At 35.0% G+C, this 13,390-nt stretch overlaps 1 protein-coding gene across 1 annotated transcript; it reads left to right on the top strand.

The window, feature by feature from the left end:
* Positions 1-1,563: 1,563 nt before the first annotated feature.
* LOC123538144 (alpha-ketoglutarate-dependent taurine dioxygenase-like) lies at positions 1,564-7,742 on the top strand. Its single transcript, XM_045322114.2, has 4 exons — positions 1,564-2,043; positions 2,327-2,466; positions 5,345-5,500; positions 5,963-7,742. Exons 1-4 carry the CDS (start codon positions 1,650-1,652, stop codon positions 6,107-6,109), a joined length of 837 nt encoding a protein of 278 aa, XP_045178049.2. The 5' UTR covers positions 1,564-1,649; the 3' UTR covers positions 6,110-7,742.
* Positions 7,743-13,390: the final 5,648 nt, after the last annotated feature.

Raw genomic sequence — 13,390 nt, forward strand, 5'->3', positions numbered from 1 at the left:
CCACAGGTTCCCTCCGTGCATTATTTCACCACGAGGTGGAACCTGGGTAATACCACCGAACTTCCGTTAGCAAGCTGGATGGCTTCCTCACATTAAGAATTCAACGCTTATAATGAGGATCGAACCCACATCGAGGAGGGGCAAGTGATTTGAAGTCAGCGACCTTAACAACTCGGCCAAGTAGGCCCCTGAAATCATGACATATACCCTACGGTAGAAGTTTTCATCTTGTACACACACATTTTTGTTTATATTTTTTTACCATTTGCTCTTGTTTTCCATCACAAACATTTTCGATTCACATATAAACTTTATACAGAAATGGAATAAATAGTGAAATCTTCTAATTTTCTTGGATGTTTTATTTAGCGCTTTATTATTCCCCGCAAGCAATAAAACTTTTAGAAGGTTTATTTAGGGTAGAATACAACTGATGAAAACAATAGCAGGCTCGGTTTTATTTGCTCCGTTTACGAGATGTAACATCCTCCTTGCCACGCACCGGATGAGTACACGAGGTACAAAATAAATGCACCGCCAGATGTCTAAAAAAAAGATGCACATCTCAAAAATTAAAACCCCGATAATTTGTACACTTCATATTGTCAAAAACTTTTGGTTGGATATGAATTTGCTGACAATATATACGCATGTCCGCTTCATAATGATGATGCATGTTAAGTTTCTTTTTAACTGGATGAAGTCTATGATATTCTTTCTAACAATATAAAGAATGACGTAGTTGTAATAGTGTTACGCTCAAAAGGGGGCATAACTCAAAATATGCTAATCTGTCATGAAAGTCTAAACAATGTGTACAGCTCCATATTGACGATGTGTAATAACAAGTTTCATTTGAGTTAGATGGAGACTGTATCGAGATGTTGAGTACACAACGCTGTAACGGACAGACATATTGCAATTTCAAACACATTATGCCTCTAGGACTTCGGCCCCATGCACAGACAATGATATTGGCCCAATTAGAGCTAGATATTCTTGGCCTGGTTCTGCTTAAATGGATTCCACAAACCGTGGTAGGATAACAAAAATATTTTTGAATAACAAACAAACTAAACCATGACTGACTTTCTGCTTCACACCTTTTTAATGCGGAGAATATCACCGCAAACTTCGGAGTGGTGATTCTTTGTATATTTCCAAATTTAAATGTATATATTTTTTAGCAATTTCATTTATTAAACTTACACTCAAACAGACTGCGTTTTACTTTAATTTTATCGCTGTTTTATTTTATTTGTATTAATATTTTTCTCTTTTTTCTTTGTTATTTTTTTTCCATTTAATCAATAATTACTTATATATCCATCGTTATTTTTTATTGATACTTACAAGCCCCTGTGGTAAATATCGATTGCAATTAGCTAAGGACATAGAATAATAGTACATATTTTGATTTTTTACTATTTATAGAATTTACGTCGACAAATGAATACGTGCGGTTTTACAGTTATGCCATTTCGAAACTAAAAGCTATTTCGTAATATTTTTCAGAAAATGACACGTAATTTAGATTTCCATGAAACTGTACTTCGAAATAGTATATATAGCGTGTGCACAGACGGTATCACTCAATTTTGGAGACATTACTGATTTAAGTAAAGAGTCGACGGGTCGTTTGATTTAAGATGGAAATTACTAACTTTAAATTAGGCGTTGAAGTCCGAGGATTCCGACTTACCAAGCAGTCGACATACTCGGAAGAGTTAGTGGAGAAAATAAAGAAATTAGTTCACAAACACCGTATTGTGGTGTTCAGAGATCAAGGTGATGTGAGCGGAGAAAAACATGTCGAAATAAGCCAATGGTTTGGAGACATTGACGGCACAGTGTTTGAAGGAGATCCTCTGTTTGCCCATCCGAAATGTCCACATCCAAACGTCCATAGAATATCAAATGACCCGGAAGAGGGATGTACAAATGCCGGACGCTCCGGATGGCATATTGACGGTAGTTTCGTACAAGAGCCGTTTGGATACGCTTTATATCACATGCCAGCCGTACCAAAAACCGGCGCAACAGGTACTTTAGTTTTACATTTGTGTCTGCTAAACAGAACAATCATATCTATTTACGCAAAACACTTCTTACCGAAATTAATCAGTTTACTGATAAAAAAAAAAAAAACACAACATAATGCTATATTGAAATTTTATCACAATTTTAGGGAATTACATAAAAATAACATATAATGAATATGCAAATTAAGGTCAACTCGAACTAGTATTGTGACAACAATCGATTTTTTAATCATTGATACAAACTAAACATACCAAATATAATGAAATGTTTTTTTTTTTTTCAGAATTTATTGGCTTCAAAGAGCTGCTAGAGAGCATCCCAGACGAGATGCGAAAGAGATGGGAACGACTGTGGATGGTGTCTGACAAGGGCGATAAATTGATACATCCTTTAGTTTACCCCCATCCTGTGACAGGAAACCCGGTAAATTGATACCAATTTAGTTATCTTAAAGTATCACAGTAATGCTAGGAGATTCAAGTTTTCATAAACTAAGATTTTTTTAAAATTTTAAACCGAGATCGAGAATGAATTTTAACGGTTAATATTCGCCTTGTCAAAAAATCGCTGTCTGATTATAATCAAAAACGAAGAAAATAAAACTGAGCAAGCATGATCGAGATGCAAACCTATTTGAACCCTTTATCTCCGGTTTGAGCGAGCAAAAATTGAGCTCTGTCCAGTAATAATCAAATAAAATAATGCTTCCTTTGGAGTACAGTGATATTCAGAAGGAGACACTAGACAAAAATCTATGACATGAATCCTTCCAGTCAATAATAGTTATAAGTGAAGCAGTTATACATTATTATATTATAATGATTTTTTTTTTCATTTTATGCGCGGTATACGGAAAAAGAATTAAATGTAAGTAGAAAGTAAAACACAACAGCGAATAAGAAATTAAAAATCGAAAGTGAAAATTTCTCATCTATATCAGAGGAAATAATGCTAATGTTGGAATTCCCTGACCCGGTCAGTAAATGTCATTGACATGTTAGTTACTTGGTCATTTGGGAAGGGCAAAAATTTATAATTATTTGAGATCACATAAGAGTGTGCACATGACAACTTTGCATTATCAGTTTTAGTTAATAAACAGTTTGAAATCAAAAACATAATTATTTTAGATGACATCACGAATAATATATTGAAAACGTCGTTTTCCGCTGTACACATAACGCTAAATAGATCATATTTTTTACTTAGTAATACGATAAAATAGAATATACCATAAAATTAGCTGTGCCTTCATTTTAAATTTGCAAATCATATTGCTCGATTTATTTTGACAAATTAGGAACACGCCACTTACTTATTGCAAAGAAGTATAAAATACACAGAATGGCAACTGGCTGTAATCTCGCGTGAGCTCGTGTCAGAGCGTGATTCGGCGTTATCTTGCTAAAAACAAACATCGGCTGGCATGGAGTTACAATTTGTACCTTTAAAACTACATTTAAAATACATGTTAGCTTCTAAAACAAAATTAGTTTAATGTGAAATGGTCTTAAGACACGAAGTACACGTTTTTTTGCCATCGAAAGAAACGTGGTCATACGGTGATAATTATTTTACCGACGAATAATTGTTTTCGCATACAAAATGGCGCGTGGAGAAAGCGCCACTTCCGGTAAACGAGATCTCGTTTTTTTTGTCACGGGAGGTTGGCGAGATTTGCTCTATATGCCTTTCAAGTTGCCAATCTATTTATTTTTATAGCTCTTTGCTTATTGTAATCATTTCATCACAACAAACATAATATATCTTTTATTTGTATTGTTTAAGTCATTTGTGTGATCTTTGTAATAATCTACTATCTTGGATAAAAATCTTAGTTTCTTTACTGGTTATGTTGTAAAGTTCAGTAAGTTGCCTTACGTAAATTCTTTCAAAGAAAGGAAGTAAAAATATACGGAATGAAAGGTTAGTTAGTCTACAGATGTTATCATATAATACATTCAAAACTATGTTCACTATTATCATAATATATTTTAACACATTATTTATATTTCCCGTAGAACTGTTATATGGTAAAATTTTAATTTGACTTGTGATTTGCAAGCATAAAAGGTTAAAAATAACACGGACAAGTATTTCATATTTTTAATTTTTATCAAATTTGACTCTCACATAAACATGGGAGATAAAGGTCACCAGTTAAAAATCCGTCTAACACTTTAATTCTGATCTACATATTTGTGGAACACCACTGACCTACCTTTTATAAAAGAGGAAGATATAGTTCCCACAATGATGCTTTTAAGAAACGACGCATATTGGCTTTTGTCCGTAAATTATACCATACTTTTGGTTTCGGATTTCAAAACCACGTAATATGGAAACAATTTTATGTCGTTTCAGAATGCATTCTAATCTTGCACAGAAAAGGTGTGATTTAAACACGGTTTTGCACGTTATTGCGCAAAATTGAAAACATACAATATCAAATATAAGCCCGCCCGTTTAGCACAGATTTACGGATCGCAGGGTCGTGAGTTCGATCCTTGAGTGAAGCGTATGTTCTTTGGCGATTTTATAAAAGACATTGTGTCTGAAATCATTCGTCCTCCACTTCTGATTCATGTGGGGAAGTTGGCAGTGCCTTGCGAAGAATATGTTTGTACTGGTACAGAATCTAATACTAGTTAGGTGAACTGCCCGCCGTTACATTACTGAAATATTGTTGAAAACCGGCGTTGAACCTCAAACAAACACAAAATCCAAGAGCAAAATCTTTGCTCTTGAGATAACCAAGTGCGATAAGATCCAGTTACGTTTCTGCTGGTTGTTATGATTATGATCAATATAAAGTTCATTGACTTGGTAAAGTTTTAGGCAACTCCCAGTCCTGAAGTAAAACAATTCTGATAAGGTGCAAAGAAATGTTATTTTCATTGAAAAGGTAAAGCAAAATAGTAAACACAATTGATAATGATTTCTGTCGTGTTCAATTCTATATCTTCATAATGCTGATACAGAACTTTTGTTAATTTCAGATCTTGAGAAAATGCAGTTTATTCTTATAGTATTATACGTAATTATTTCCGAATATGTCAGTACTTGAAAAAGCATTGGTTCATTTATAAGCACTATCTTGATCATTTAAGTTTTTTACGTGATAAGTAACGAAGAACGGGCCTTAATCATGTTAATATTTCGTGAGTTGAACTGAAAATTGTTCTTTGAAGTCATTGAGTTTTCAACACGCGAGTTTACCTCTACATCCCAGTATATTCATAACACGAGCGAACTTTCTTTACACCCGGTGTGACATATGAATGACTGTTACTATATACAGGCTATGTGCATACATCTTGGCATGACGGAAGCGTTCATCTGGGACAAAGGTACGACGGAGGAAAGGAGGACTGATGCAGTAGAGACTAAGGAGCTGTTAGAAGAAATCAAAAATGAAATAGAGAAAGACGGACGGCGATTGGTTTATCCACATGAGGTACGTAGGTTTGTAATTAGTTTTGCGTCTAAAAACCATAATGCTTTCCGAGATAAGACTCAGAAAACAATATTTCTACTTGTTTGGATGAGACTGGTTTCAAAATGCAGCATTATGAAACAGGACCTTGTTTATCACCACAATTGGCTAGTCATGTCTTATACTGTTATTGATTTTTGGACCATGTTTTCCGTGTTATTACATCTGTTTGCTGCTACTACAGGGAAAAAAGCAGTACTACATAAAACATCGAAGTATAACATGTTGCTAACCGTTCGTTTCTTTTTCGATCGGTTTAAATGATTTTTACCATCGCACATAGCTATATACAAATTAAGGCGATAACAGCACGTAATCTGGCAAGTAACGCACGTTTGTTTTCCAGTTAAAACACCCCTTGGAAACGACAAAAAACAACAGTAATATGATAGAATTCGTATCTATTCCCATTAAATATTTCAGTGGAGGGATGGCGACTTTGTAATCACTGATAATCTCGCTGTTGGGCACTTTGCAAGCGCAAACGCCATAAGACCCAGGTCTGAAGTTGGACTCCGAATTCTGCACCGTACTACAATCAAAGGAATTAGCAGACCAAGCAAGGGATGAAAGATGCAACAAAGCAAAAACACTTTCACCGGATCATTTCACATATTTATATTATCAGTCCCAAATGTATTTAATATTAGGAGTGCTTGAGAAAATGACTTTCCAGTAGTTATTAGATTAACTAAAAATAAATTTGAAGCAACTCTTTTACAGGTGACACGATAAACGGGTGCCTTTAAATACCGAGTCATTCATTGTTAAATTAGTACCATGCGTTCTGGTACAATAATTATAGACGTTCAATGGAAATTGTTAAAAGGCTAAACCTTAAGTGTATTGTCTAGTAGTTTAAGATATTGTCAATGGGGATTGTGGTGGCGTTACAAACACTTCAGTTTGTAATAACTTTTGTATTAAGGTAGTTCTGCACGTTTGATAAACCGGAAGTGATGGCGTAACGTCATTTATCCGGAAAACGTAGAATAAAGCCTGGATTCGGCGTACGGAAATGAAAATCATCCTCTGAATTAATCGCCACCTGTGAGTAAATTTATTACAAAGTCAAAATATGGTATTAAAACATTCAAAATAATGTCTTAAAATTAGCGTGAAATGTCCGGTTAATTTTAATCATGGTCAAATATTTTTAAAATAAGCACACGGACCTATACATTTCATTTCATCAAATTATAGGCCATGTCTTTATTCACATCTGTGAGAAGCTTCATCAAAATCTACATTGTAGAAAAGTTTCTATTTGCGAAAATATTATGAAAGTTATGATTTTACCATTGACTCCCATTATGAAATATTGCATGAAGTCCATATTTTTCAAATCAGGCTAGCAAAAAATCAAGTACACGACCCTATCATTTTTATTTGCTGAATTTTCTATGTATATTCTGAAGTTTTGAAAAATCAGAGTTTAGTCAAATTCTACATTGTAGAAAAAAAATCGATCCAAACGTGCAGAACTACCTTAATCTCGAAGGAAAACTGAAGCTTATTCAAATCACTCTTGATTCACTGTCCTTGCCCTACTGCCACACGAGGAGGCACACAGTGATCCAAGTTTGGTTCACGGTTGCAATATGCTTCGTGTCATTCCGGACAATGAATGTCTATAGATCTTTAGTGATGGCATTATTAAGAATTTCATATAAAAAACCAGGTTTAAAGGAATATTTTCTTTGAAAACTGTAAATCAGTTGCTTTAAATGTGTGTACATTTCTGTTGTTACTAATTCTACCTCTTGCTGCTAAGCATGTAACTTGATTGGGTGCTTTATTGATGTATACATCTCCTCGGCCCTTTTCGTCAAACTGAATCGCCGAGGGGCATTGATTGGTGCAATTAATTTAGACTGTGTCTCTAGCATATATAGATCGCCTGTAACTTTTACACTGTATTCATTTAAGAATGAAAATAAGAGTTAAATGTGTGTTTAGTAAAGATTTCCTCTGCATACTAGACCAAATCTTGCCCTGTAGACCACTAGTTTTATTTCTACAATGTATTTTAACCTGAGAATAAAGTGGTTGCGAAATTAGGTTTGACTATAAAATAGCGTTTTCATGTTCATGTGTATGGTATTTTGAATGGCAATACAATTTTACTTTTTACATTTATACCATATGTGTCTATATCATTATTTATATTTTTACATTTAAATGAATAAAATATCGTATTCAGTGCAGTGTCTGTTCTTTTTCCTTTATTCCTTTTGTTGTTGTTTATGAAATAGAATAATTCAGTCATTTTCATACCTAATATTAGTCTGGCTACCGACTAGATAATCTTTTCTTTTTTTTAAAAATAATTCTGTAAAAAAAAATATGACTTCATCAATCTCGGCTCTGAATGTTTTGAGAAGACAAGGGACATAATTATACAACATTTGAATAGCCTCAGGAGTTATCTCCTTTGAACAAAACTTATGGTCTAAACAGAGACTAACCTCATATATATTTCCCAAAACAAAACTCCTACCAAGTTTCAAGAGTCTGTGAAAGATCAACTCCATTTCCGTAAATTACGGATGTTTATTTATTGATTTGTAAGTGTCATAAAACATACTGAAATAAATAACAGACAAACAAATGAACACATGAATACATGTCTCCGTGTAACAAGAGCTTGTTTCAATAATTTTCCGTTGTTAATTGTTTTCTCATTACAAATGAAGATACATCCTTTGACTAACGCCGGCTGTATTATATAGTTTTTGTTTTTGTTTGTTTATTTGGTTGTAATTTTTGCTTTTGATCGTAAGTATTGATCTGCCACTCACTACTCATGTGTTACTATGTTTCCCTAAATTAATTTTCGGTGACTGTGCGAACCTATATACAATATAATAAATAGTGAATCGATTCTACCGATTTTTGTCGCGATTGATCCCTCTACGGTAATATGCGATATATACACATCAACATGTCGCATGACTGTGCAGATAAAGCTGTGCGGATTAAACGTTCAGCCACCCATTTCTAGGTTGTAGGTTCGAGTCCTCTGTCTGACCATATCATTGTTAACTTAACAGACGGGAAAATGGTCACACTAATCATGGTCACACTAATCATGATTTATCGTTCGTGTATTGAAAAATTACTCTGATATTAAACATACTTCTACGTTCATGTCAGTAAACCGTTCTACAAAATGTCGAAATCTTTAGGATCAGACACTGTTGGACAATTCAAGAAACATCAGTACACGAGAAATATGGTGTTTCTTAAAATTATGTAAGAATAAGAGTAATATCGATACATTTATATAGCACTGAATTGACTTTTTACGGCAGTCACACGGCCTTGCTACAGAAACAAAGGGAAAGAATTTAGTAGAAAATTTGGTAAAAATGTAAATTGCCTGACAAGTTTTCTCCCGTGCAACATCTACTGCTATGAGGTTCATTGAATGTAGGTTCAGTAATTTTCTTTTATGAGGCTGTGTTTGAAACCCGGGATTGGCGAATGATCTCCACTATAATAGGATTTGTATGGAGAAGTTGTTTGTTACTTGCGGAGAAATCGTTGGTAGAAGTACAGAATTCATGAACACTAGTACTGCTTTTGCGATAATTTGGCTGAAAAAAATGACTGAAGGATGGACATGACGACGTTATGATTTAGTAATGCCGCCGCTATATGTACATGTGAAGTGGTCGGGGAAAACGACGTTTCCAAGAGACGGTAGTTAGTTGGAATGTAAACAACTGTCTTATGCGGTGTGTAAATTCTGACGCTCTTTCTATAATTATGGTTATATAAAAATATCAGCAGCGTATGAATTGTATAATGAACATAAAACAACAGAAAAAATTCGATAAACATGTATAAACACTGACTTATAATATATTTCCACGTAAATAAAGGTCGCGTACATTCTATGTTTAGTATTTTATTTGTTATTACATCGGGATGTCCAACCAAGATAATGGCTGAAAGCCCCTCTTATACCACACCAACAACATATCTTTTCTTCAGGCTAATGTTTTTTAGAGTCACCATGATATGAGAAGGCCCCTTCTTTACGAAAAAAGTTAGTAGGTTATGAAATATGTGATGAACCTCAAAAAAAAAAAAAAAAAAAAAAAAAAAAAAAAAAAAAAAAAAAACCAGATTGCTGAAGTTTTTTCAATCAGTAGTATTTGCACTATTTATAACAACGTAAATATACGTTGATCACAGTCTATGTTAATTATCTTATTAGTTATCGCATCGGAGTGTCCCAGCACGATAATGCTTTAATGTCATCTACCTCTTCAACAATATGGATATCTGTTTCGAGCTCCACGACATTGGAACAGTGTAATGTTTCGTAACTGATATGGTTTAATACTATTTTCTGTTGCCTAGCATTATATAATTAAGTGTATTTAAACTTAATCTGAAATTATTTAGTCATTCTCAAAGGGTTGATGAAAGACTTAAAAGTAAGATATTTTACACACTGGATTGGCTATTTGTTCTTCCAGCTTTACCCCTATACTTATCTCTGACCTTTTTTACAAAACATAATAAAAAATGTCTTTGATTCACTCCAGTTAGAGAAAAAAAAGTATTTTTGCAAGAGGTCCTTGTTTAGAGATTTGAATATACTTAAAGTATTTAAATGGGAAATGAAACTAATGGTCTTCAGAGACAGGTAGCTTTTTCGATGTGCACGGTGGAAGACATGTAATTAAAATGTCGGAACATGTTTAGTAGATCTTTTTTTCTATTTTACCCGTGTCCGTCTGAGTACGTAAAAACAAAGATAAGACTTACGTTCTCAATTGCATTTAATTATTTAGTAAATCAACAGTTCAACCCCCAGTGACACATACGGCACCGATAGCTTCGTCTAGTCACGGATTCAAACTAAGTTTGAGCGATCCGTAGTCATTTGAGCGTGACTTTAGTCCAACTTCGTTGAAACTTATTTATCCGTAGTTAAACGCTAAAACGTAGTTATCCGTACTGAAACGTACCTTGCCGTATTGATCCGTAGCTGAACGTAGTTATTCGAGGCTGCCCATACTTAAGCGTAGTTGATACCCCGGACACACATACGGCGCGGATAGCTACGTCTAGCTACGGACAGAAACGTAGTAATCCGTATCGATCCGTACCTGAGCCGTACCTCAGAGTAGTCATTCGTATTAATCCGTACCGAAACGTGGTTAAAACGTATTCAAAACTTATTCCAAACTTGCAAGTTTCTCCAACTTTTGAACATGCACAAAAGTTTGTGCGAACCGTAGCCATTTGAGCGTGACTTTAGTCCAACTTGGCTGAAACTTATTCATCCGTAGTTAAACGTACTTAAACGTAGTTATCCGTGCTGTTACGTACCTCGCCGTAGCCGAACGTAGTTATCCGAGGCTGCTCGTACTTAAGCATAGTTCAACGTAGTTTACCGCAGACCCGTCCGTGCGCTGGGCAAGTTGCAAGGCGCAGTAAAACGTACTTCAACGTAGTACCTCGTACCTATCCGTACTTATTCGCGTCCTGTATTGTTTTGTTTGTTTCCTGTTTCTCACCATTTTTCCCGTACTAAGACGTACTGCTCCGTAGTTATACACCCACAGACTAATCCTACCCGCACAGTATCAACGCACGGACATATCCGTATGTGTGACTGTAGCTTTAACGTAATTCACCGCAGACACGTCCAAGCGTTAGGCAAGTTGCGAGGCGCAGTAAAACGTAGTTCAACGCAGTACTTATTCGCGTCCTATAGTTTATTTAAGATCCACGTTTCTCACCATTTGCCCCGTACTAAGTTGTGTACTGCTGCGTATTTATCCGTGCCCCTCCCCATCCCCTACAGACCAATCCCATCCGCACCATACTCAACGCACGGACATATCCGTATGTGTGACAGTATTTTTACCGAAATGAACTTTTTTCTTCAGTTTGTTGTTTTACAGTGCTTATCTCAAAATTAAATAGAAAGTATTAATACAGTTAAGGTCGTAACGTTAGCTTTACAATGGCACAAATCATAAAACTGATTTGTTTGTATAAGTCGTAGTGGTTTGTGGTCATGACACTGTTGATGAGCCTAGGTAGCAGATTTTATCGAGTTATCCTACCTACATTGATATTAATTTTGTTCTCTATTTGACCATAATGTTAGTAAACGTGGAAGGATAATGAAGTAATTACAATGTCTTGCCATTTATGATTCTATGAAATTTCTTGTATCTTGCAATTTATGATTCTGTGAATTTTGTATTGATAATATAGAAATAGTCTTCTTATATGCCGCTTTTATGTATAACCCAGGCATTACTGAACCACCGGTTTGTTTACTTTCCAGAATTACACTCAATTGACGTTTATTGCACAAAAGATCAATTCACCCGCTTCGGATACTTAAAAATGAAAATGAATCAATTTAACATGCAGTTTAATGCAAGACAAACTGTATTTAGTGACGCATATTATATTGCTGATTTTGAAAAATCAATCCCCAACGAAAACTGGCACCAGTTTTTGTAGGTTTGATCAATCCAATTCATCCGATATGTATTTCTAGACACATACGACTTATTAGATATTTATGATCGTAATATTTGAATAACCACCTTTTATTTTTGAGCATTAAAATAATATGAAATATATTTACTGTATGCACAGAGATGGTCGTGCTAAACCTGTTACCGGAAGACCGAGTACTAGCACTCGCCGCTTTTACATGTAAAACATTCGTCAGCTAAAACTTATATAAAAATAAATCTGAAAAGTCGATGTGTGATCTGAAAAAAATAACAACAATGAAATTGAACGCATAATAAGAACAAATAAGAATGTTACACATGTTGTATATAGACAAGGATAATGTTTCTAAAATGTAACGCATTTCGTATATTGGCATTTTGTGCAACATCTGTTTAGTTGCAGTGTGAAGCTTCGATATGGGTTTTGCTTACTTGCTTAGTTGCTTAGAAATTGAAGTGAAATACCCATACAAAATTCTGACTTAATACTTGAGCTTTACAATGACAACCTGATCTAAGCTGATTTGTTTGTATAAGTGGCTTGTGGTCATGACACTGGTGATGACCCCAGGTTTCAGCTTTTATCGAGTTAACATACCTGCTAAAACATCTCCTGAAAAGGACTAAAACAATTTTTATGCTAAATTGAATGTTGAGAAATACTATATTTATTTTATTTTTATTTGAAGTTCATACAGACGCTATTCTCTTCAATATTTTTATGCTTAAATCATGAGATATAGGGTGCAGATATGGCAATGCTTTTGACTAGTCAATAGAAACTTAAATTCCTTCCTATTCTCTTTTTCTATCAATTATTCCATATATTCCAGATTCAGGTGCGATAACATACGACGGTAACAAGAAGAGTTTTCTCAAATATTCATTCCAAATTCTATTTCAGTTTTTTCAGATTCATTCTTAAAATAAGCATGCCACGAACAATACCGCTCCAAATATTTACAAACTGATTTCTCAAACGGCAAAGAAACATTTAAAATCGTGGCATAGATGGTATACAAGGATCTATCTGACATGTTTCGACCAAATTGTACATGTGACATGACATTTATCCTTATACTGTAATGACTGTTTTTGTTTAACCGCTCAGGTCATATCGCGACTTTCTAGCGCAATGTTGTACAAGAAGAGTCTGGGTACCCGCCTGTATATTATTACCTTGGCACTGACCAGCTAGATGGCTTCCTCACAAGAAAGAATTCACCCCCCCCCCCCCCCCCCCCCCCCCCCCCCCCTCCCCAACAGAGGTTTCAAACACACAGTGGTAAGGGAACAAGTGATTCAAAGTTAGCGGCATTAACCACTCGGCTACAGGAACCGTCACTGTAAC

The sequence above is a fragment of the Mercenaria mercenaria genome, chromosome 1, assembly GCF_021730395.1.
Source record: "Mercenaria mercenaria strain notata chromosome 1, MADL_Memer_1, whole genome shotgun sequence".
Taxonomy (NCBI): domain Eukaryota; kingdom Metazoa; phylum Mollusca; class Bivalvia; order Venerida; family Veneridae; genus Mercenaria; species Mercenaria mercenaria.

Excerpts from the sequence above, each read along its gene's own strand:
- LOC123538144 (XM_045322114.2), top strand. The coding sequence starts at position 1,650 with ATGGAAATTACTAACTTTAAATTAGGCGTTGAAGTCCGAGGATTCCGA. Across the intron at positions 2,044-2,326 it reads ACCAAAAACCGGCGCAACAG|AATTTATTGGCTTCAAAGAG; the intron begins GTACTTTAGTTT and ends TTTTTTTTTCAG. Across the intron at positions 5,501-5,962 it reads GATTGGTTTATCCACATGAG|TGGAGGGATGGCGACTTTGT; the intron begins GTACGTAGGTTT and ends TAAATATTTCAG.